The 26601-nt window shown below is 39.8% G+C and overlaps 1 protein-coding gene and 1 long non-coding RNA gene across 2 annotated transcripts; both read right to left on the bottom strand.

Annotated features, from left to right (window-relative positions):
* Nucleotides 1–1746: 1746 nt before the first annotated feature.
* LOC110939527 lies at nucleotides 1747–2358 on the bottom strand. The gene is made up of 2 exons (XM_022181088.2): nucleotides 1980–2358; nucleotides 1747–1894 (listed from the first exon to the last, which is right to left on the bottom strand). Exons 1-2 carry the CDS (start codon nucleotides 2296–2298, stop codon nucleotides 1872–1874), a joined length of 342 nt encoding a protein of 113 aa, XP_022036780.1. The 5' UTR covers nucleotides 2299–2358; the 3' UTR covers nucleotides 1747–1871.
* Nucleotides 2359–5060: 2702 nt separating this feature from the next.
* On the bottom strand, nucleotides 5061–7679 carry LOC110939524. Its single transcript, XR_004894014.1, has 5 exons — nucleotides 6914–7679; nucleotides 6753–6808; nucleotides 6201–6289; nucleotides 5989–6098; nucleotides 5061–5422 (listed from the first exon to the last, which is right to left on the bottom strand). It is a non-coding gene; the product is annotated as an uncharacterized LOC110939524 (long non-coding RNA).
* Between the last annotated feature and the right edge of the window lie 18922 nt (nucleotides 7680–26601).

Below are 26601 nucleotides of genomic sequence, written 5' to 3'. Positions count from 1 at the left end.
TCCAACCTCTGTCCCACTCGTATGTAGTAATCTATACTCGTAAATCAATAGTTATAATTTATTGTTTCTTGGTTCGAGAAAATACAGTTGTTATAAAAATGGGTTAAATTCAATGTTTATTTTAATAGTCTTAAAATAAATGTTCATACGAAATTAGTTACACAAGTTTTTATTAAAAAACAATTATAACTTATACGATGTATATAATAGTTAAATATCAACTTCACCTCTACGAAACACAAAAAATTGTAAGTATACTATCTAATGCAGTGTGATTAAGAGTATTATAACGAAAACTTGTTATTTTTCTAAAACGGGTATTAGTTTTTTTTGTTGTACATGTAACTTTGAAAGTGGGTATTATGTTTTACTTTTTCAACGAAGTAAAATTGAAAAACGTACACTTGTTTTAACTTAAAAAGTATATAGCCTTTTCTCACACTTCGCATTACCTTTCAATCTTTCATAGTCCATAATAACGAGGTTTAAGAATGTTTTTAATTATTTACCACGGGTATTTAAGTTCTATATATGGTGGGTCTGTGTGCGTTTTCCTCTTCAGGTCTCAAGTTCGAGTTTGATGATAGAGATTTCTTATTGAGGGTTTAAATTAGGGATCTATTGTGCGACCCGATTAAGACAACGTACGCTATACCTCCCGACGTTCACAAATAATTCACATCTTAAAAGCAAATAATTCACATCTTAAAAAAATGTAATAATTTTTCGTTGTAAAGGTTTGAGAAATAAAAGAAGCTAACATGCTTTTAGTTTCTTTTATGTAAAATTCACTTAACAGTTTTTGCATATAAAAATCAAAATACTTTATGTTTTTTTTATTATGAAAATCCTTTATCATGTTGAGCTTGAAAAAAATACATTATACGTCTTATAGTTATGAGTGGATGAGATCCTTATTGATAAGTTACACTATAATACAAATATAAATATATCTATAAATATAAATATAAATTATTTTTTTATACCTTTTTTAACAATTTTAAATTTACAAAGATCATTTTATATGTTTTTAGTCTTTTCGAACTTTAAGTTATGCTATCCACGTTCATGTATTTTTATGATAATATTGTTAAAAAATATTTATTCTCATCAATTAATTAAAATTAAAAAAAAAAAGTGAAAACTGAAGACTTGCTAAGTTTCTAATTTAAACATTTAAGTTTTCTCATATTTACGTATCATTAATAAGTAAAAAAGTGACAATTTTGTTCACATTTAATGTGTCAAAAGTTGTTATTGACTTTAATGAAAAAAAAAAAGTTAGTGTTTATCTAAAAAAAATTTTTAAGTTACTTTCATATAAAAATGCATTATTTATGTTAGTTTTTTAAGCTATTTGTTATTCTACGTTATATTATTTACTAATTATGGTTCACGTATTTCCCCATCCCACATACACCGTGTAACTTCTTAAACTCTATAATTGGGTACACAATATAATTTTATAATTTTGTAAACACACATGAATATGTAAACATTGCCACAAAATCTCTATTGCCCATTTAGACATTAGTTTATAGTGGCTATATTATTCTTTTTCTTATAGTGGCCATATACCTTTTCTTGTGAATTAGCATAAACATGATTACCAAATTTTGGTTGACATGATTACATTAGTTAACTTATGTAAGTTTTTAACGACTTATTAACCAATTATTTGATCTAAATTAAACTTAATTTGAAATCATTTACTACTTAACACCATCGGATTATGCTAAAGTGATGTAATCAAAAACAAAACATCAAGCATTATCATAACTTTATTTATTCGGTACAAGAGAAACCATGTTTTACATTGTTTGCAACATTCGAATCTCTTCCACCATACCACCTCAACTCTTCTTCTTCATCTAGTTTCCTTGAACAACATAGCCTGAAATTAACGAACACACAAACTTAATTCCAACATAATATTAATCATAAAAAAACAATACAAAAATGTTGTAAATAAATCATACTTCCACAATGGGCGCCACGGGCTAGCGGTTTACCACAAGCTTGAGCAATGAAAGCAGCCTTCTCCATGCTGATAACACCCTCAACCTCGGTGGTAATATGGCTGCAGACGCAAGGCAAGTCTACATTCTTGACCACACCACAACAACCAGCAGAGGGTTGGATCATAGGGCCTGACTTTTGTACATACCTTGCACATTCCTGCATGAGGCCTTGCATGTCACCGGCACATTGTGCTGATGCCATCTTGTTGCCGAGGATTACGGCGAAAGAGCAGATGAGAACGGCAAAGAATGTGAAACGAGTCATGGAGATTGCCATTGCGATTGTAGTGTGGTATGGGAATGAATATGTTTATGGTTTTTGAAAGGGTTTGATGGTATGTACTGAAGGTGAAGGTGAGATGTGTTATTTATAGGAAATTTAAGAGGGTAGAATTGGAAAAAGATGTTGGGAATTTAAGATTTTGTATTTTCTAGTTTTGACCATTGGACCATGGGATGTTGGGAATTCAAGGTGACTTTGCTTTATTAATATTAACACTGTGGGGTATGGTGGGACTTGAGTTGAGGGCATGAGTTGACACGTGGAGTTCGAGCCCCCTCACCGGTGAGTGACGTGTCCGTGAGGTATGGCGGGGCTTGGGTTGGAGCGTGGCTTGGCTTGGCAGATTATTAAAATAAAAAGCGAATAGGACATGGCCAACAAAGCGAATAGGAGCCCGCCACATAGGATCGCTAGCCCGCTCTACGCCATGTGATCAATTACACAAATATATCAAAAAAGTTAGACTATGTATGTAAGTTCTGAAGATCATATAATTGATATATAGGGATACGAGAGGAAAATTATTAGCTTAAAAAATTATCACCACCATTTAAACATGCAAAATAGCATATATGTGATCTTATAAATGAAAATAAAAAAGTACACTAGGTCGTTAAGGCAAATACAAAATTAATAAAATTAACTTAAAGAAGCAACAACATTTAAGAAATACAAATTTACTCGTGTGCAAGATAATTGCATCTCATTCCTTTGGTATCAAAGAAAAAAAATCAGATGGATCATGAGGGATGTATGTTGCCATGTTGGTTCAAAGGATGCAAAGTTAGCAAGATAAAGCCAATTCCAAAAAGCAACAAACACATTCTCTTATTTGATATCACCTGCAAAAGTAATTAAACTACACCATCATGAACATATAAAACTAAAACTATTGATAAAAGCTAAAATTTCAAACCAAATCAATTTTCACATGAAAAATGACCGTTTGGACATGTACTGCGCATAATTTATTTCAACCGATATGAAAAATGACCTGTATCAACCCAAAACCATTTTCATGGGTATCTTATTGAAACGGGTCAAACGGGTAAACTTGATTTTTTTTTCATGAAGAAAAAACTTGTCATATTCACCGGTGCCTTTTGGCCTGTCACTAAACCCCATATAAATTGTAAACATATATATCAATATTAAATCCTTAGAGTCCCTCTTTTCCTCGTGGCAATCCAACCAAATATCTATAATTTGCATATAGATTCTATCACATAATAAGAGCAATTAAAGAAGCCCTGAACAGACTTTTGGAATCATTCTGTTTGCTAAATTAAAATTAAATTGATAGAAACTGAAGTGAAATGATCAGTTGTGCTACTGAAATTTATAAATGATCTTAACTATTTGGGAACCGAAAATAAAAAAAATTGAGTGGATGAGGTAATCAACTTACTCGGTTCCTTTGTTTCGAAGGATGCGAAATTGTTCAGGAGAAAGAACTGCACTCCATTCCTCCTCTGATTTCACAACGGAACTCATAATTCACAACTAAGAGCCAACCGATGCAACCTTAGTTTAAGATTTGATGGTTTATCGGAGGTCGAAACGATGTATTAGAGTATAAATTGTTTACAAAGAAGATGAACCTGGACGCAGAGATGGCTATTGGGCATTTTCGAGAACCAAAAAGGTTCTTTATCACTAAGGGGGTGTTTGGCCTAGCTTTTTAAACCGTAACTAAAATGCTTACAATGTCCTAAATTATTTACTTTAATCCTTTTCAACATATCAATTACTTACAAAAGTCTATAAGATTTCCAAAAGTGTGTTGGTCTCTTAACCCGCATGTTAAAATTTTCCATTTTAAGCTGGCTCACTTTTGACCGGTTAACCAACCCAGCCATTTGAATTAACATCATATCTAACGCATTAGTTATTTAGAAAACATAAAAACGAAACAAAAATGGTTGATAGGTTGACGGTTGGCCCAACCCCAGCCGAGCCGTTTCACCAGCAAATTAAAACCACCAATTTGACCCGAAACCATTTTGACCCGTTAACCAACCCACCCACTTTGACCTAAATTGTTTCAGTTAAATGAAATTATCTTACTATTAACATAATATGGATTTTATCGTATCTAATGCATCAAGTTTGTTATATAACAGTACGTGATATAAGCGTTCCTCATATGACATATTTGTTGTAAGGAGTTGGTTTACGCAACTACACTTTGTATGCTCTTCCTAAACGATCAACGCAAATAAATTAGAATAATAACATTTGTTAGCTTTGATCAGTCAACAAAGTCCAATCAGTGGCGGAGGTTACTTGGTGCCCGGGGATGCACCCGCCCACCCCAATGTTTCGGGTAGAAGTGTATAGGTTCCGATTTTTTGTCCGGAAATTTTAAAAATTATATAGAATCGCCTCTCCCCAATTATTTTTCCTAATTATGTATACAATATATAAATTAAAGTAAAGTTCATTACCACTTTATATATCCTAAATATTTATACAATATATAAATTAAAGTAAAGTTTATTACCACTTTGTATACAAGTGATGAGAAGTTTTGTAAATATATTTTAACTCTTATTTGCTTAACCCTAGATTACCCACCACACAATAAACTTAATCGCAAGTTTTTATGTGTTAGAACAGATCCTTTGAATGAATGAAATTTTTTTGTTTTATTTGGAACTATTATTATTTGACCTGACCCGGATCGATTGCAGACCCAACCCGAAACATAACGATAGGAAAAAAAATTGGGTCCCATCACTTTATGCCCCCTCGAAATTTTGGGTCAAGCTCCGCCACTGAGTCCAATGGTCTCTAGATACAATAAATGCTGAGTACTGATTTAAATATCATAAGAGATTAAAACTAAGCTTCATGTCAAACTAAGATTCATACAACACGAGCTAGCTACCTATAAACCTATTATTTTATTAGACACCAAAAGTATATCAACTTTATAAAACAAAAGGCAAAAAAACATAAAACCATTGTTTCATATCAATTCCATTTAACCAAATCAATTATTAGGTTTATGTGACTATCAAATTTTGATATATAAAAGTACCTGTTCTAAACGCACCTCATATGACACCTCTTTTGTAGAGGGTTGGTTCACGCCACTACACTCCGTATGCTCTTCCTAAACAATCAGCACACATAAATAAGAACAATAACATCCGTTCGCTTTGATTGGTCAACAAAGTCCAATGGTCTCTACATATAATAAATTCTGAGTACTGAATCAAATATCATAAGAGATTAAAAATTTTGATACCTGTTCCTTCAATGGCGTCTCGGGTAAAAGTAGTTTGTTATCACAGTCAGTAGCCTCTAAATGTTGATAATCAACTCCGAAGCAGGTACACATTTTAAGATAAAATGATATGGCATACTAACCCCACTGCACATATATCTCGATCTAAAAAATAAATACTAAGCATTCAAGTCAGTTGCCTCAACATACATCATATCAATGAGGAGTAGTAAAGATTTCATGATAAAAACATAATATATACAAACACATCTTTTAATTGAGAAGTCATTCCTTAAGAACTCCTATAGATGAATTAGTTAATGATCATGTGCTTAATTATGATCAGTTTGAGTGGAAACGAACAAATAAGCTAGTCATGATTAATTAAAACAAAAGAATTAGTTTAACCTATGTCGAAAAAAGAAGACAAACAGGAGTCAAAAGGTACCAACCGTTCTAGTGAGAGAAGCGCCTTTAAATGGCGGCTGGGGATTTGGCCGTCACAGAAAAGGCCTTTTTAGGGCTTCCATGTCTTCTTCAACTCCACTATCGCATTCATCCTCTGACATTATCAATTCCAATCAGGACGACTTAGAATTTAAAGCTCTATTGCTAGATTATTAAAAATATACATGAAACTAATTTGAAAAAAATAGATTCTTACTTAAGTGTAAGAACAACTCAAGACGGGTTCTTAGAGATATCAACTGGTTGGCTACCCTCCAACACTTGATTTGCTATAAATCCCTTTTACTGTTATAGAAAACAATAAGGTTAAATCCTATGAACAACCTTTAAATTTATGAAGAAATTGGTATTTCTATGAATAACAACCTTTAAAAAGATGTCTTAAAATCCTATGAACATAAGTTTAGCTTTTAAAACTAAATAAGGCCTTAGATGAAGATACACAATAACTCTCCAATGTACAATCTATATCTACATCATATACAAATCAAATAAAAAAATAACTTTGAAAAAAAATAATATAACAGGATTTAAGTTCTATTTATTAAAAATAAACAAAAATTAAGTGACTACCGACTACTTCGAGTCCTTTGACATGTTCTTTTTGTACCTAAATTGTTTCGTATTACTTTCCATAAATTAGACCAAATAAATATAATAATTTCAGTAACATGTATTTTTAATTGTATTCCCTTTTACACATTATAAAAGACAACTGAATATAATAACAATAACAATGGATCATTACCATGGTTTCACCGGATGCAAGTCAACTGACTTTATTCTTTCTGATCTCTGAGCAAGCTTCCTCAAACACAAACAAAAACCAAAATATCTCATCATCGTTAACAACTTTGCACCTTACAACAAACATTAAAACAATTCGAGATCACTATTCACTAACAATACCTTAATATCGAGTCTGACAGGTTGCACCAGAGCAAAAAAGACAACAATACACATAACTTCTAACCACCAACAGCCTTCAAAAACTATCACCAACATCAACAACTACACTTGGGTTGCGGTCAAATCAGATATGATCAGTTTAAAACACTTAGTTAGTTATACTTCCACTCTCTACTTTGAGTTTTATTGTACCAAGCATGTCAAGCATATGATGATTTTTTGGATGATTTATTGTTTATAAAATATTGATCCATACGATTAAACCTTCTTATATTCTAATTATTGACCACTTGATGACCTCTATAAGGTCAAACCAACTCACACTGCCAATCATTAACCAAATCTTACCACCGATAACACAACTATAATACAACAGATTTCTAACTAATCGGTTACTGGTTACCTGATGAAGTTGTCATGAAAGATACGGAGGGGTGGCTTCTTGTCCGTCGTCAACAGCAATGGCTGGTTCTTCCATACTTCAAGTAACAAAAAAGGTTAATTAGTTCAACCTAATTCATAACAATCAAACTATACAAAAAAACTGTAACGAATAACCCTTTTAATGGGAGTTTAATTATGGGTATTATCATGACAGAACTGGTTTTAGAATGAGAAGTGTGGAACCAATCAACTGGAGTTACACAGAGCAAAATCTAAAATTTTACCAGCTAAAAGCAAAATCATGATAAAAACCATAATCAAAGTCACCAATTTTGAAGGAAAACGGTGTTCACTCAGGGAACACCGGAAGCGGTGTTAGCTCCATCTTTATCTCTCTCTCTCTCTTCGCGAGTGCTTCTTCTCACTCTAATTTGCGTCTTCGTCTCTCTCTCTCTCTCCGATACTATAAAACAGAGATGACATGAAGAAGCACAGGCGTGGCTACCTTTACACGCAAGATGTGGCCCAATAAGGGATGCGATCGTTTACAAAAAAAGTCGATGTTTATAGTTGTAACGACCCTGCCAATAACAAACAGATTCAAAGCAAACATCTACACGGGTTGTTCACTCCAAATTTCAAGATTAAAAAGAAAAACCCTAAATAAGTGAAAACTCACCTGTTGTAGTCATCGAAATGGATTGAGATTAGGGTGTTTCATCTACAACAGTAGCCAACTGCGAATAAGAAACCCCAAGAACATTTAACCTAACATGGGATCAGAATTCCAGCAACTGCAAGCATTGCCCATTTGATGTGAATGAACTCAGCTTGGACAAACCATTTGTCTCTGGTACTACAGCCGCATACCAACATCGTCACTCGTCATCTCCCATGAAACTATAGAAGTTACAGTCTTGTACAACTCATTTGTCTTATTTTTCAGTTTTGTAAGTCTCACATCAATTGAAAACATATTTTAAAGGGATAAATCAGTACTTTTACATAATTATCACACTTAGAAACGAATATGTATACCTATTTTTCTTGAGCAACAATTGCTTTATTTCGCTCAAACCCTTTCTTTTCTGTCTATCATGCAGCTGGGCATCCGTTGATAAATGCGAAGCTTCGATCAAACTGGAGCTGGTACCTTCGGTGGTCGAGACTTATTCTTTTCAAACTTATTAGCCATGGTCTTAGAACGAACATTTGATCCTCATATTACCCATACCGTCATTATAGTGAAAGATACCTTGACTTTGAGAAATTAATTGTAGGTTCAATTCCTGAACCACCCTTGTGGTTTCAACCTCACCAATATCACAACAATTCCTTCCAGGCCTACACAAATATTAGAAAAAAAATCTCTAAAATAAATTATAATTATAAATATAAAGGTAAACAACAATAGAAAAGAACTCACAACCACGTTGACATGCTGCAAAGCTATTTATCAGGGAGATTGTGTGACAGATTTAGCCATTTTAATGACTTCAATCCCAGGAGTAAGACTACCTTGCAGACTTTGATTTGAAAGAACAATCTTTTGAACAAACTGATTGTAGCTGCAAGTAAAGTGAGGCCATGAAAAAGTGATTTGAGGTGATCTTGAGCACATCTTCATCCCAACCAACCAGATTGAGATCTTTGCCAATCACAAAATTCTGATTAGAGAAAATGAAACTGAGGGTCTCATACCCGAAATCAAATGAACCACCAGAAAACGCAAAACCTTGATGGGAAAATGGATCAGATGGTTAACAGATACCTTAATGTCGCTGGTCTTCATTGTTATGGAATGTGTATTGCAAAAAGAGTAGCTAGAATCTCACCGGAACCCTAGCCGCCATTAACGGAAGCAGTGGCGGCGACTAAGCCTTGAGATCCCTAATGCAGACTATATCAATACCCAAACGATCTTCTTTCCACCAACGATCAACAAAGTGTCTGGTTCAACAGAGCGTTTCATCTAACTTTATGATATCCAATCTTCGATCTTCAACAAAGAACAATAGATTCTTGGGTTTGAAGAAAAAAAAAAGAGATTTGTGGAGTGGAATGGAAGAGAAATGGCCTGTTCTGATTGTAGGATTCAATTGTATGCTTCAGATTTAGGACGAGTAACAGATGGCTAGAGATTAGATGAGAGGTCAACTTGTAGAAATTTAGGGTTTGTGTAAGAAGGAAAGTTTCAGATAGAAGAGTGTCATGGTGGAAAGAAGTATGCGACCATGGTTGAATTTAGGGTTTTGGAAAGGGAAAAGAAAAACTGATAAAGGGAAAATGGAAAAGGAGAACGGTGAAAGGAGGAATAAGAAGAATAATCGTTTGGCGCTCAAAAGAAAAAAAGAGGAAGCAATAAAATACCACGTAGCATCTAATGGCTTAAGTTCATGCCATGTGGCCTAAGATGGTTTTGCTTTATTAGAAGTTATATATATATATATATATATATATATATATATATATATATATATATATATATATATATAGGGGAAAGTTCAAATGAAAAGCAGTAGTTATTGTGAAAACTCGAAAACTAATTAAAAAAGCTAAAAAAAACATACCAATTTTTTTTTGCATACCAATTTTCGCAATTTTTTATATATAAAAAAAATTTCAAAAAAAAAAAAAACATTTGTAGTGCACATGTGTATGTGTACTACACATGTGTATTATTACGCATGTGTACTACAAATTATTTTTTTTTTTTGAAAAAAAGTTTTTTTATATATATAAAAAATAGCGACTTTTAATAAAAAAATTGTTAAAAAAATTGGTGTGTTTTTTAGGCTTTTTTTAGTTAGTTTTCGAGTTTTCACAATAAAAGTTGTTTTCATTTGAACCTTCCCCTATATATATATATATATATATATATATATATATATATATATATATATATATATAGAGGATGAGTATCATTACAGAACACTAACTATAGCGAGAACAAAAAGAACAACTCTAAAACACTAAATTTTGGGATTTAAGTTTCATGTTTTTGAAATTTTATGTTTCTTACATTCATTTGTGTATTATATATACATAAAAAACCATATTTTTTTTACCTACACGTAGCTTACATACATGCTGGTAATTTAACCTACACACAACCTACATATGTGTAGGTTATATAAAAAGTGAAAATTTTTCATATTTTGTTTTGAATTCTAATGTAAGAAAATAATAAATCTTACATGTCACACCCCAACCGATGGCGGAAATATAGGGGTGCGAGCACTAAGCGTTCAGATTGCTCATGAGATTCCATAACACTAGATAGTTTCAATATAGATTAGATTCATTTCATGCAATTGTCTAAAAACAAAATCAAATCACAAAACATAGTATCCAACAAACATGATCATTGTTCCAAGTTTCTATATTTAGCTAGGTGGAGTATCTAAGCTTCGTCCTAGCTTGTTTCATGAATCCTAGCATCCTGTCAGCCTGCAACATGTATTAGAATAGAGTCAGTACAAAAATGTACCGACGAGTATACAAGTTTGAATAATAGCATAATTGATTAAAAGTCTCATATCCATATGTAAATGTAACAAAAATAGTTTCAGCCATGCTAGTGTTCGCAGTGCAACAAGTGATAGCCCAAATATCCCGATGCTTTGTTGTTTTCTAAAGTCTCAAGGAAAACTAGAATCCTCCTAATAATACCCCCAAGAATAATGGGGAGGTGCATCTCCTAAAGCGCTACTATTGTTAAGGCGGAACGACACACCCAGGATTAAACTTCCACATAGCAAAAATAGAATACAAGAATCACAAGTTTCATATACACATAGGATAGAGTTTAGTTTCCATAAGTCTCAAGTATCATAGTTTAATAGAATACATGTTGCATCCCAAAGTTTAAAACAAAAAGGGATCGCAGTATACTCCTAGTGATTGTTTAACAGATTAACTGTTATTGGATCAAAGGGAGCTCTTTAGATTTAGCCTGATTAGATTACAACAGATAAGTGTCAGTCGAAACAACGAGATTCAAACCAAGTGTCGGATCAGTCATCTTGATCGGATGGCTGTTCGATCGGATGGCTATCCGATCGGATTGCCATTCAATCCAAAGTTCTCAGTTTTTAAAGACTCAAGGTCTCAAAAGATACTAAGCGTTGAAAAGTTTCAAGGCACATTGTCACTTTGATCGGATGGTTGTTCGATCGGATGGATATCCGATCGGATTGCCACTCGATCGGGTTATCCTTGTCCCGTTCCTAAACTTGTAAAGTCTCTAAGTTTCTGTTTAACAGTGACGACATGGTACGTATTGAGACAACAGTAAACCCATCAGTGTACAGCCGATCTGATCAGGTGGGAATCACCCCAGTCCGTTCAGCCGTCTGTTCGTGATGGTGCTTATGTCAGAATCCGTACTTTGGTCATCTTCTCTGGCAACAATCCTTTTCCAAACCAACTCTAGACTAATCATCACGTCTATAGTCCATTTAGATCCGGATCCCACCGCTTTTAAGTAAAAGTTTAAGAAAAATGAAGATAAATATAAGTTTTAACTAAAAGTCTAGATTTAGTTTAGATTTAGTGAAAAAAACTCATGAAATTCCTTAGATCTGAGCTAGATCTCGACCAGAATGACATCACACAGCAGTTTAGTACAAACCACCATGATGACATCACCTTCAAGAGCTCGAATCTTGGGGATTTCATGGTGAAAAGTGAGATTTCAAAGGAGGATCATGTGGAGAATGATGTGTAGATCAAAGATGTACAAGAATCTAGTGTAAAACGTACCGAAATCGCCAAGAAATGGGAGAAAAGAGGAGTGCGTGCGTCTGGTCGAGTGAGGCTATCACATCAGTAAGAATGATGATGGGACAGACCTATTTATAGTGTCAGAGTGAGTGAAGGCGGTGTACAGCAGATCGGATGGCAGCTCGGTCGAATGGCCATCCGATCGGATTGCCATTCGGTCAATCCCATCTTTTCCGCTTAACCGTCTTTGATTCGTCATGTGAGTTAGATTAAGCGTTGTGTATTATTGGGTAATAGTATAACTAGATTATAGCATTGTCACAAAAGTTTCCATAGTTTCCATAGTTTTCGCCAGTGACAAGACTCCAGTCCCTCGTTCAACCAAGTCTCAAGTTTCACGAGCCTCAAGAGTCAAGCACCAAAGTATCAAGAGTCAAGAATCTAGCTTCCAAGTATCAAGAATCATAGAATCAAGTCTCATAGAATCATAGTATCATAGAATCATAGTATCATAGAATCATAGTATCATAATAGTTTCTAAGTATCAAGTATCATAGAATCATAGCATAATAGACTCACAAAGTTTCAAGCATCAAAAGTGTCAAGTTGCATATAGTACAGGGGCTAAAAGTGACAAAAAGTAAAAGTCTAGGGACGCAAGCGTTATAGTCTCCCCTCCTTTAGGAGATTTCGTCCCCGAAATCTAAGAAGAAGACTGCTCGTAGAGTTGCGGATACTTGGCCTTCATATCACTTTTAAGTTTCCAAGTGAATTCGGCGCCACGCTTTCCTTCCCATCGAACTTTGACTATGGGAATTTTGTTGCGCCTCAGTCACTTGACACCTTGATCCATGATTTTGACCGGTTTCTCCACAAAGTGTACAACTTAGTTTATTTGCAAGTCTTTGAGGGGAACTTGCAGTTCCTCGTCGGCTAGGCATTTACGTAGATTAGATATGTGGAACACTGGATGCACATTGTTTATTTCTGGTGGCAAGTCGAGTCTGTACGCCACCTTGCCAATCCTTTTGACTACCGTGAAAGGACCCACATAGCGAGGAGCGAGCTTTCCCTTCTTACCAAATCGAACTACTCCCTTCCAGGGAGATACCTTGAGAAGGACTCGGTTACTAACATCAAATTCTAGAGACTTGCGCCTAATATCAGCATAGCTCTTTTGTCTGCTCCTAGCCTTGATCAAGTTATCACGGATCTGAAAAATCTTATTCGTTGTCTCTTGAATAATTTCAGGGGCAGTAAACTGCTTGTCACCAATCTCATGCCAACTGAGAGGAGATCGGCACTTGCGGCCATACAAAGCTTCGAAAGGAGCCATCTGAATACTGGAATGATAGTTGTTGTTGTACGAGAACTCAATCAATGGTAAATTTACATCCCAGTTACCACCAAAGTCGATGACACACGGACGGAGCATATCCTCTAGGGTTTGAATAGTACTGTGACACCCCAGGAAAACCAGTGAACGATACAACTTACCTAGCTCCCTCAGTGAGTGCGTACCAAATTGCGGGACGAAATTTCTTTTAAGTTGGGGATAATGTGACAACTCGTAATTCGGACCTACTTTGTGTAACGATACGTGTTTATGTGAACTTTACTAATTGAATGATTATGTGATTATGTGTATATGTGTTACATGTTACGTGAGTGTTTTGCATTATGTGTTTATATCACACGAACCGCACAACTCCCACTTGATCCCATTAACCCTTTCGGCCCTACACGACTCGAGATCTCAAGGGCGGCCCATTGAGGGTTTCGGCTCATTACACTTGGACTCGGCCCACCCCTCTAAACCGAGTATACATTCACGCATACACACACCTTTGGGGTCTTTTACTTCTCACAATCTTCAATCAAGAGAACACACACAAACCCTAGAACATACTCTCTCTCTCTCGACTCGGAACTAAGGCAGCCGAACACCCCACCTCTCTCGAAGTTTTGTTTCGGATCATTCCTCCTCTAATCCGGTTAGTGTCTTATTATCGGCTTGTATTATGTGTGATATTGTTATTAATCGGATTACATGACCGGTTAGGGTTTATGCTAGTAACTCGGTTCATATGTTGTATGATATGTTGTATGATATGTGTATGCATGATAACCGGATTGAAGTTTGCTATCCTTGTTATTGTTCTTGTTGTAAATCGGATTGACTGCATGATGGACCGAATCATATGAGCTGTAGTTATTGCTTATGCTTTGGTTTTGATTAGAGTTCTTATGAATCAGTTGATAAATGCCCTGTTTGATCGATGATATGCTAATCGGATGGTTGGAAATTTGTTAATTGATATGAATGTGTTAGAATTCTGAATTGAATGTTGATTTGATCTGATTGTGAAACTGCCAAATCTGTTTGCTGATATTACGGAACTGATTGAGCTGAATTATGGAAAGTTGTTACAATCGGCTTGTCTCGACCAGGGTTGCGAGTTGAGAACTCCTAGTCTCGACTCGAGACTACGACACTCGCACAAACAGCACAACTCGAGACCAGCGTTTGCGAGTCCCGTTGCGACTCGAGACCGTGTAGTCTCGACTTGACCATGACAACTCGAGACCGCCTTGTTGCGACTAGAGACCTCGAAACCAGTACAACTCGAGACCGCTTAGTCTCGACTCGAGACCATGAACACTTGCACATCATTATTGGACTTGCACTGTCACGAGCCCAATTGATTGGGCCGGATACTTGAACTTGTTACGTGTCTACTATTGGACTGCTATTAATACTTGTGCATGCTATGATTATAATTGCCACAATACGTGTAGAACCTATGTGCTATATTCGAATACAAACCTGACTTGTATGATAACCATGCTAGGACGTGGTTGATCACCATATAGCTTACTCGAACTTTCTGTGTATCTGCCGAGCAAACCCAAGGTGAGTTCACACAGCCAAGGCATGGGGTTCCCAGGGTGGGAATGGGATTGAATGAATTATGCGTACATACTTAGTTATTAAACCTAAGGATATAGTCCTCGGGAGGGGAAGAGAAAGGATAAGATGTGGCTAGACTAGTATACCTACTTGAACTGATCTTCGCACACACGCCAGGGGTTGGCTGCGATATTATGACTGATCTTCGCACACATGCCTCAGGATGGCTGCGAACTACACATACTAAAACTTCGCACACATGCCAGGGTGGCCAGCGATACAAATATACATAGTCTAGGATATTTGGGAGTATTAACCCAAATCTTCGCATACATGCCGAAAGGGCCCGCGATGGAAACCGATACTATACATGAACAACGAACGAACATAATGCGACTCATACAATTACTATTACTGAACTTACTTTCTGTGAACTCGCTCAACTAGTTGTTGACTCTCTGCTGCATGCCTTGCAGGACCTTAGGTACTAATGGAGCTTGCACAAGGAGGAGCAGGTCGTTGTGGGCAAATGGATTCGTGATTGCTTAATAAACACTTATGACATTTCAAACGTTAATACTTATGTTGGGTTTTCTACATTAATGCTTCCGCTACACTTACTTACATTGGTTTCGATAAACACCTTTCGTATTGATGGATAACTTTTAGTATTTAATTACATGTTCAATATGATTGGTGGCTTGATCCTGGTCATGTCACGCCTCCAAGCGGTGGTACTCCGCGTGTGGGATTTTGGGGGTGTGACAGATTGGTATCAGAGCCATTGGTTATAGAGAACTAGGTTTTAATATGAGAAAACGTTTTTATTAAAACCAGACTATAACCAGAACAGTGCTCTCAACGATCCACAACGACGCTTCGCTCCACGTGCAAGACTCGACATCCTAGGTAATAAGGTTTATGTTTATTACCTGCATGCTAGAACTATATAGAACTTTGCTCGTATTATGCTTAGATACACATGACTTTATTACATGAGAACACCTACGTGCTTATGCTTTTCTGTCATCGCCCTACTCGCGAACCATTCTCACTTACGCTACTTTTACAATGAAGATCATGTCTGGACGAATTAACATGACTCAAGCCCAGCTAGAGGCTCTCGTTCAAGCTCAAGTTGCTGCGGCACTTGCAGCCGCACAAGCAGGAGGTATATCCTGTGGTTATAGCACACACTAGGATCTTTAGATCCTACACTCCTAGACTAGCCCTTGTATTTAAACTTTGTCCTATTCATACACAATAGGTCAACCAGCACAGCAACCAGTCTGCACTTTCAAGAACTTCATGGACTGTCGTCCAAGTACATTTAGTGGCACGGAAGGAGCAGCGGGACTCCTCCACTGGTTTGAAAAGCTCGAGTCTGTGTTCGAGATGTGTGAATGCCCTGAGGCTCGCAGGGTGAAATACGCCACTGGCATGCTAGAAGGAATAGCACTAACTTGGTGGAACGCCCAAGTTCAGATTTTAGGGTTGGCAGCTGCTAACGCCACACCGTGGAACGACTTCAAGGAACTCATTAAGAGGGAATACTGCACGCGTGATGACATCCACAAGTTGGAGAACGAGCTTTATCACTTGAAAATGACGGGGTCAGAGATTGAAGCCTATACGAAACGATCAAACGAACTGGCCATTCTGTGTCCAACTATGGTGGACCCTCCAGTGAAGCGCATTGAGTTGTATCTCAAGGGACTTGCGCCAGAGATCCAGAGCCATGTTACATCGGCAAACCTCGACAACATCCAAGACATCCAGCGTCTTGCTCATCGACTCACAGATCAGGCAGTAGAACAGAACAAGCTAAGCTGCCCAAACGCGTCAGTGCAACTACTACTCCAGCTGCTACTTCTGCTACACACAGCGACAACAAACGGAAATGGGATGGGGATTCCAGCAGGGGATCAGTTTCCGTTCAGTCTCAAGCACAGCAGCGCAGGACGAATGACTACCAGAATTCGAGTCAGCAATCATCTGACAGTCAGGGGCAGGGTGGATACCGGGGAGTTCACCCACTATGTAACAAGTGTAATAGACACCACAGTGGAAGGTGTCGCAAGGAACGTTGTCAGAGATGTCTCAAGCTAGGGCACGAAGCCAAAGATTGCAGGAGCTCATGACCTGCGAACCAGAATCAGCAACTTCCGCCACCGGTTCCTCAAAACCCACAGCAGCAGCAACCACAGCGTGGAAACCGGGGATGTTTCCAGTGTGGGGTAGAAGGTCATTACAAACGCGATTGTCCTCAGTTGAACCAGAACCAGAACCACAACAACAACAATAACCAGGGCAACGGGCACAACAACGGTGGGAACAACCACAACAATGGCAACGAGGCAAGGGGTCGAGCTTTCGTGCTAGGACGAGGAGATGCAATGAACGATCCCAATGTGGTTATGGGTAAGTTTCTCCTCGACGATATTTATGTTACTGTTTTATTTGATTCGGGTGCGGATACAAGTTATATTTCTGTGAAAGCCAGTAAATTGTTAAAACGTACATCAACACCCCTAAACACCAAACACGTCATAGAACTAGCTAATGGTAAGAGTTTAGAAGCCACGCAAATAGTCAGGGGTTGTAGTATTGTCTTAGCCGGTCAAGCTTTCTCCATCGACCTTATTCCCATAGTCTTGGGAAGTTTTGATATCGTTATTAGGATGGATTGGTTATCCCAGCATCAGGCTGAAATCTTATGCAGTGAGAAGATCATTCGCATTCCCCGTACTGGTCAAGAACCTCTCGAAGTCCAAGGTGACAAGAGTGGTGCTGTGGTTGGCATCATCTCTTTCTTGAAGGCTCAGAAATGTCTGCGGAAGGGTCACACCGCAATCTTGGCACTCGTTTCAGATGCATTAGTGAAGGAAAAGAAATTGGAAGACATTCCAGTCGTACGTGACTATCCTCAGGTGTTTCCTGAAGACTTACCTGGATTACCGCCTCATCGTCAGGTCGAATTTCAAATCGAGCTCGCTCCAGGAGCAGCACCCATAGCTCGCGCACCATATCGTCTAGCTCCATCAGAATTGGAGGAATTGTCAAAGCAGGTACAAGAGCTCTTGGAAAAGGGCTTCATTCGTCCAAGCTCTTCGCCTTGGGGAGCTCCAGTGTTATTCGTGAGAAAGAAAGACGGTACGTTCAGAATGTGCATCGACTACCGTGAACTGAACAAGGTAACGGTGAAGAACCGTTATCCTCTTCCACGCATAGATGACTTATTCGACCAGTTGCAAGGGTCGTGTTACTACTCCAAGATAGACTTGAGGTCTGGTTATCATCAGCTGAGAGTCCGGGATGAGGACGTCTCCAAGACTGCATTCAGAACTCGCTACGGCCACTACGAGTTTCTTGTCATGCCGTTCGGGTTAACGAACGCGCCTGCCGTATTTATGGACCTTATGAACAGGGTGTGCAAACCCTATCTTGACAAGTTCGTCATTGTCTTCATCGACGACATTCTGATCTACTCCAAGAGTCAGGAGGAACACGAGCAGCATCTATGCCTTATTCTGGAACTTCTTCGAAAGGAACAGCTGTACGCTAAGTTTTCGAAATGCGACTTCTGGCTTCGTGAAGTCCACTTTCTAGGCCATGTGGTAAACAAGGATGGGATCCATGTCGATCCATCCAAGGTAGACTCGATCAGGAACTGGCCTGCACCACGTACGCCAACGGAAATACGCCAATTCTTGGGTTTGGCGGGTTACTACAGACGGTTTATTAAAGACTTTTCAAAGATTGCTCAGCCGCTTACACTACTGACACAGAAGGGTGTCACCTGCCATTGGGGCAACACGCAGGAAACTGCTTTTCAGCACTTAAAGGATAGACTTTGCAGTGCACCTATCCTCTCATTGCCAGAGGGCACGGACGATTTTGTGGTCTATTGTGATGCATCCATCCAGGGTCTTGGATGTGTATTGATGCAACGGGATAAGGTTATCGCTTACGCTTCGCGCCAACTTAAGATTCATGAACGAAACTACACGACGCACGATTTAGAGCTGGGAGCTGTTGTTTTCGCGCTCAAGATATGGCGACACTACCTGTACGGTACCAAGTGCACAATTTACACCGATCACAGGAGTCTCGAGCATATCCTCAAGCAGAAGGAATTGAACATGCGTCAACGACGATGGGTTGAATTACTTAACGATTACGAATGCGCCATCAAGTACCATCCAGGCAAAGCCAATGTTGTGGCTGATGCCCTCAGTTGAAAAGACACACTACCTAGGCGCGTGCGAGCGCTACAGCTTACGATTCAGTCTAGCCTTCCTGCACAAATACGAGATGCTCAGGCAGAAGCATTGAAACCAGAAAACGTCAGGGCTGAAGCCCTACGCGGCTCAAGGCAACGATTAGAACAGAAGGCAGACGGCGCCTACTATGTAACGGGGCGTATTTGGGTCCCATTTTATGGCGGTCTACGCGAGCTGGTAATGGATGAAGCTCACAAGTCTCGCTACTCGGTACATCCAGGATCGGACAAAATGTACCATGACATCAGAACTACTTATTGGTGGCCTAGCATGAAGGCCCACATCGCTACTTACGTTGGCAAGTGCTTGACCTGTGCGAGAGTCAAGGTTGAATATCAGAAACCAGCGGGCCTACTTCAGCAACCCACGATACCGCAATGGAAATGGGAACAAATTTCCATGGATTTCATTACAGGCCTACCCAGATCCCAGCGTGGGAATGATACCATATGGGTGATCGTGGATCGACTCACCAAGTCTGCACACTTCCTAGCTATAAAGGAAACGGATAAGTTCTCCACTCTCGCAGACATCTATCTTAAAGAAGTTGTTTCGAGGCACGGAGTGCCCACCTCCATCATTTCGGATCGGGATGCACGATTCACGTCAGAGCTATGGCAAGCGATGCACAAATCTTTCGGCTCACGGTTAGACATGAGCACAGCGTATCACCCTCAGACGGATGGGCAGTCTGAGCGAACGATCCAAACTCTTGAAGACATGCTTCGGGCATGTGTTATTGATTTCGGCAACGGCTGGGAAAAGCATCTCCCTTTGGTGGAATTCTCATACAATAACAGTTACCACACCAGCATACAAGCCGCTCCATTCGAGGCATTGTACGGACGTAAATGCCGGTCACCTCTCTGTTAGGCAGAGGTGGGGGATAGTCAGATTACGGGTCCAGAGATTGTAGTGGACGCCACAGAAAAGATTGCACAAATACGACAACGCATGGCGGCAGCACGAGACCGTCAGAAAGCCTACGCGGATAAGCATAGAAAGCCATTGGAATTTCAGGTCGGGGACCGGGTTTTACTCAAAGTCTCACCCTGGAAGGGTGTGGTTCGTTTTGGCAAACGGGGCAAACTAAATCCGCGGTATGTCGGACCGTTCGAGATCATAGAAAGAATAGGCAAGGTAGCCTATAGACTGAACCTACCAGCGGAACTCGGGGCAGTTCATAATGTTTTCCACGTGTCGAATCTGAAGAAGTGCCTGTCAGATGAGACCCTCATAATTCCTTTTAAGGAACTCACTATCGACGAGCGGTTGCAGTTCATCGAGGAACCAGTTGAAATCACGGACCGGGATGTTAAGGTCCTCAAAAACAAGAGAATCCCTCTTGTTCGAGTTCGTTGGAACTCCAAACGTGGCCCAGAGTACACCTGGGAACGCGAAGACAGGATGACAGAAAAGTATCCCCAGTTATTCGGAACCAATGCAACCACTTCTGAGGCTGAAGCTACTACTGCGGAATTTCGGGACGAAATTCCAGATCAACGGGGGGAGGATGTGACACCCCAGGAAAACCAGTGAACGATACAACTTACCTAGCTCCCTCAGTGAGTGCGTACCAAATTTCGGGACGAAATTTCTTTTAAGTTGGGGATAATGTGACAACTCGTAATTCGGACCTACTTTGTGTAACGATACGTGTTTATGTGAACTTTACTAATTGAATGATTATGTGATTATGTGTATATGTGTTACATGTTACGTGAGTGTTTTGCATTATGTGTTTATATCACACGAACCACACAACTCCCACTTGATCCCATTAACCCTTTCGGCCCTACATGACTCGAGATCTCAAGGGCGGCCCATTGAGGGTTTCGGCTCATTACACTTGGACTCGGCCCACCCCTCTAAACCGAGTATACATTCACGCATACACACACCTTTGGGGTCTTTTACTTCTCACAATCTTCAATCAAGAGAACACACACAAACCCTAGAACATACTCTCTCTCTCTCTCGACTCGGAACTAAGGCAGCCGAACACCCCACCTCTCTTGAAGTTTTGTTTCGGATCATTCCTCCTCTAATCCGGTTAGTGTCTTATTATCGGCTTGTATTATGTGTGATATTGTTATTAATCGGATTACATGACCGGTTAGGGTTTATGCTAGTAACTCGGTTCATATGTTGTATGATATGTTGTATGATATGTGTATGCATGATAACCGGATTGAAGTTTGCTATCCTTGTTATTGTTCTTGTTGTAAATCGGATTGACTGCATGATGGACCGAATCAAATGAGCTGTAGTTATTGCTTATGCTTTGATTTTGATTAGAGTTCTTATGAATCAGTTGATAAATGCCCTGTTTGATCGATGATATGCTAATCGGATGGTTGGAAATTTGTTAATTGATATGAATGTGTTAGAATTCTGAATTGAATGTTGATTTGATCTGATTGTGAAACTGCCAAATCTGTTTGCTGATATTACAGAACTGATTGAGCTGAATTATGGAAAGTTGTTACAATCGGCTTGTCTCGACCAGGGTTGCGAGTCGAGAACTCCTAGTCTCGACTCGAGACCACGACACTCGCACAAACAGCACAACTCGAGACCAGCGTTTGCGAGTCCCGTTGCGACTCGAGACCGTGTAGTCTCGACTTGACCATGACAACTCGAGACCGCCTTGTTGCGACTCGAGACCTCGAAACCAGTACAACTCGAGACCGCTTAGTCTCAACTCGAGACCATGAACACTTGCACATCATTATTGGACTTGCACTGTCACGAGCCCAATTGATTGGGCCGGATACTTGAACTTGTTACGTGTCTACTATTGGACTGCTATTAATACTTGTGCATGCTATGATTATAATTGCCACAATACGTGTAGAACCTATGTGCTATATTCGAATACAAACCTGACTTGTATGATAACCATGCTAGGACGTGGTTGATCACCATATAGCTTACTCGAACTTTCTGTGTATCTGCCGAGCAAACCCAAGGTGAGTTCACACAGCCAAGGCATGGGGTTCCCAGGGTGGGAATGGGATTGAATGAATTATGCGTACATACTTAGTTATTAAACCTAAGGATATAGTCCTCGGGAGGGGAAGAGAAAGGATAAGATGTGGCTAGACTAGTATACCTACTTGAACTGATCTTCGCACACACGCCAGGGGTTGGCTGCGATATTATGACTGATCTTCGCACACATGCCTCAGGATGGCTGCGAACTACACATACTAAAACTTCGCACACATGCCAGGGTGGCCAGCGATACAAATATACATAGTCTAGGATATTTGGGAGTATTAACCCAAATCTTCGCATACATGCCGAAAGGGCCCGCGATGGAAACCGATACTATACATGAACAACGAACGAACATAATGCGACTCATACAATTACTATTACTGAACTTACTTTCTGTGAACTCGCTCAACTAGTTGTTGACTCTCTGCTGCATGCCTTGCAGGACCTTAGGTACTAATGGAGCTTGCACAAGGAGGAGCAGGTCGTTGTGTGCAAATGGATTCGTGATTGCTTAATAAACACTTATGACATTTCAAACGTTAATACTTATGTTGGGTTTTCTACATTAATGCTTCCGCTACACTTACTTACATTGGTTTCGATAAACACCTTTCGTATTGATGGATAACTTTTACTATTTAATTACATGTTCAATATGATTGGTGGCTTGATCCTGGTCATGTCACGCCTCCAAGCGGTGGTACTCCGCGTGTGGGATTTTGGGGGTGTGACAAGTACGATCGGTCTGTCCATCTGTTTGAGGATGGAAGGCCGTGCTGAGATTCAAATCGGAACCCATAGCGGATTGAAAAGTTTGCCAAAGACGCGAAGTAACACGACCATCACGGTCCGAGATTATGTCAAGAGGTATGCCATGACGGCATATAATCTCATCAGTATAGATTCGAGCAAGTTTCTCCACTTTATAATCTTCACGAATAGGAAGAAAGTGGGCTGATTTGGTCAAACGATCAATAATCACCCAGATACTATCGTGGCCAAACGGTGTACGAGGCAGTTTAGTAATAAAGTCCACAGCAATGTTATCCCATTTCCAAACTGGGATCTCGGGTTGTTCAAAGAGTCCAGAAGGACGCTGATGTTCGGCCTTAACCTTCGAGCAAGCAAGGCACTTAGAAACATATACAGCAATGTCCTTCTTCATACCAGGCCACCAATAAGTCATACGCAGATCTTGGTACATCTTATCAGCACCTGGATGAATAGAGTAACGAGATTTGTGAGCCTCATTCATGATGAGTTCACGAAGATTATCGCGATCCGGCACCCAGATGCGATTGAGATAGTATTGAAGACCATCAGATTTAGTTTCGAGTTGATTTACGTTAGTGCCAAGAACTTCAACAGATAGACTTCCTTCATTAGCTGATGAATACTGAGCTTCATGAATACAAGCATGCAGATCACTAGATATACGACGAGTAGCCTTAAAATGAGTTTTACGGCTAAGGGCGTCGGCCACTACATTCGCCTTGCCGGGATGGTAGCGAATTTCGCAGTCGTAGTCGTTAAGTAGTTCCACCCAACGTCTCTGTCGCATGTTCAGTTCCTTTTGGTCAAAGATATGTTGAAGGCTCTTATGGTTTGTGAAAACCACACAATTTGTACCATACAGGTAGTGTCGCCAGATCTTTAACACAAATACAACTGCACCAAGCTCTAGATCATGAGTAGTGTAGTTTTTTCTCATGTACCTTGAGTTGACGAGAGGCATAAGCGATGACCTTGTCCCGCTGCATGAGCACACAGCCCAATCCTCGGTTCGAGGCATCACAATATACCACGAAATCATCATTCCCATCGGGTAGAGTTAGAACAGGAGCGTTACACAGAAGGGTCTTAAGAGTTTGAAAAGATTCCTCTTGTTCGGGACCCCAAGCAAAAGGTCTCTCTTTTTGGGTCAATGAGGTGAGAGGGACAACGATCTTAGAAAAGTACGAGATAAATCGGTGGTAATAACCCGCCAAGCCTAGAAATGAACGAATCTCAGATGCGGATTTAGGCGTACTCCAATTCTTCACAGCTTCTATTCTAGACGGGTCAACATGAATACCTTGCTTACTTATGACATGACCAAGAAATTGCACTTCATTAATCCAAAACTCACACTTAGAAAATTTAGCATACAAACGTTCACCACGTAAGAGTTCAAGCATTAAGCGTAAATGACGAGCATGATCAGCTTTAGACTTAGAATAAATGAGAATATCATCAATAAAGACTATCACAAAATGATCCAAATAGGGTTTACACACACGATTCATGAGATCCATGAACACAGCGGGTGCGTTGGTCAATCTAAAAGGCGTGACCACGAACTCGTAGTGCCCATAACGAGTACGAAATGCGGTTTTGGGTACATCATCCTCAAGTACACGAAGCTGATGATAACAAGAACGAAGATCGATTTTCGAGAAACAGGACGCGCCTTGTAGTTGGTCAAATAGATCGGCGATACGAGGTAAAGGGTTACGATTCTTAACGGTAAGCTTATTAAGTTCATGGTAGTCGATACACATACGAAACGAACCATCTTTCTTCTTGATGAATAGTACGGGAGCACCCCATGGAGAGGTACTTGGGCGAATGAATCCCTTGTCGAGCAGTTCTTGCAATTGGCTGGATAATTCTTTCATCTCGGAAGGTGTAAGACGATAAGGAGCCTTGGCGACAGGAGTCGCGCCAGGTACGAGATCAATACGAAAATCAACAGATCTAGCAGGAGGAAGACCGGGAAGATCTTCAGGGAAGACATCAGGGAACTCACACACTACTGGAACGTCGCTTATGTTCTTCCCCTTGCCCTTTTGTTCCACCACGTGGGCCAAGAAGTCAAAGTTCTGTTTACGTAAGCATCTGTTCGCTTGAGTGCATGACATCAGCCTTAGTCCTTTCGAAGGTCGGTCTCCATAGACATGCAAAACATCACCGAATGGAAGAGGTAAACGAATAAACTTTTCGTGACAAGCAATCTCGGCATGGGTCTTACGCAACCAATCCATGCTGATTATGACATCAAAACTTCCCAACTGCATGGGTATTAGATCAATAGTAAACACGTGGTCGTTAAGAGTTAAGGAACAACCACAGAGAATAGAATAAACCAGAATAGACTTCCCATCGGCAATCTCCACCAAAAACGACTTAGGTAACTTAGAGCGTGCACAGCTTAACAAAGATTCAAATTCCATGGACACAAAACTTCTATCGGCACCAGTATCAAATAGAATCGAAACGTAAAGGTTATTCACAAGAAACGTACCATTAACGACGTCATTGTCATTACGAGCCTGATTAGCATTAAGGTAGAACGCTCGTCCTCGAGCGGCTGGCTGCTGGTCCTGTTTCAGCTGAGGACACTGGTTACGAAGATGGGTAGTATCTCCACACTTGTAGCATGCACGAACAACATTAACGGGCCTCATATTTTGCTGAGGAGCTGGAAGAGCTGGTAGGGCTGCCTGAGCTGGGGCTTGCTGAGCTGGATGGGCAGGGTTAGCTTGACGGTAATAAGGAGTCGTGTGACCATAGCGATTGCAGTTGGTGCACAAACGACATGCAGAATTAGCAGGATGATGAAAGTTGCAAGTGGTACACTTGGGGTAAGACCCAAAGTACTGCCTCTTGACTTCAGGAGCAGCAGGGTTCCGAACAGCAGCAGCAGGAGCAGGTTTAGTAGTAGGGTTCGCAGCAGGAACAATAGCATTGCATCCTGAACCCTGAGACTTCCTCCTCATGTTCTTGCTGCCACTTGGCTGCTGGGTAACCTGATGAGCAGACTTAGAAGGAGCAGGGTTAGCAAACTGCTTATCACGATCGCGGTTGTTGTTGAGACTAGCTGCAAGACGGTAGACTTCCTTAATAGTGTCGAGTTGGGCTGCTTCAAGAGAATCACGCATAGCAGGAGGTAGACTATTGATGTACTTGGTTATCATGCGCTTAGGAGTAGAAACCAAGTGAGGAACGATCAAACTGAGCTGCTTGAAACGGGTAGTATAAGCCAGATTATCATCACCAATCTGCTTCAAGTGCCAAAACTCTTCTTCAAGCTTCAATTGTTAATGGGGACGGCAGAACTCAAGCATCATTAGTTCTCGCACCTCAGCCCATGGAAGAGCATAGGCTTCTTCATTCGAACGGATGTTTCTCTCATTTGACCACCACTCCAACGCTCTGCCTTGGAAAATTCCAGTGGCACTCCTAGTCTTTAAATGATCTGGGCACTCGCTGTTGATAAAAGTAACCTCAATGCTGTCAAACCACTCGAGCATAGCAATCACTTCATCCCTACCCGTGAAAGGCTTAGGGTTGCAAGAGATGAAATGTTTGTAGCTGAACTTTGTAGGCTTTAGCTTCTCGGC

This window comes from Helianthus annuus, chromosome 1 (assembly GCF_002127325.2).
Source record: "Helianthus annuus cultivar XRQ/B chromosome 1, HanXRQr2.0-SUNRISE, whole genome shotgun sequence".
NCBI classification, from domain to species: domain Eukaryota; kingdom Viridiplantae; phylum Streptophyta; class Magnoliopsida; order Asterales; family Asteraceae; genus Helianthus; species Helianthus annuus.
The sequence above is the reverse complement of the archived record's forward strand: the minus strand, read 5'-3'. Positions and strand labels throughout refer to the sequence as shown.

What these genes read in the sequence shown, in the direction of transcription:
- LOC110939527 (XM_022181088.2), bottom strand. Translation starts at nt 2,298, where the DNA reads ATGGCAATCTCCATGACTCGTTTCACATTCTTTGCCGTTCTCATCTGC. An exon ending in CCGTGGCGCCCATTGTGGAA is followed by an intron (nt 1,895 to 1,979) that starts GTATGATTTATT and finishes CGTTAATTTCAG; the next exon opens with GCTATGTTGTTCAAGGAAAC.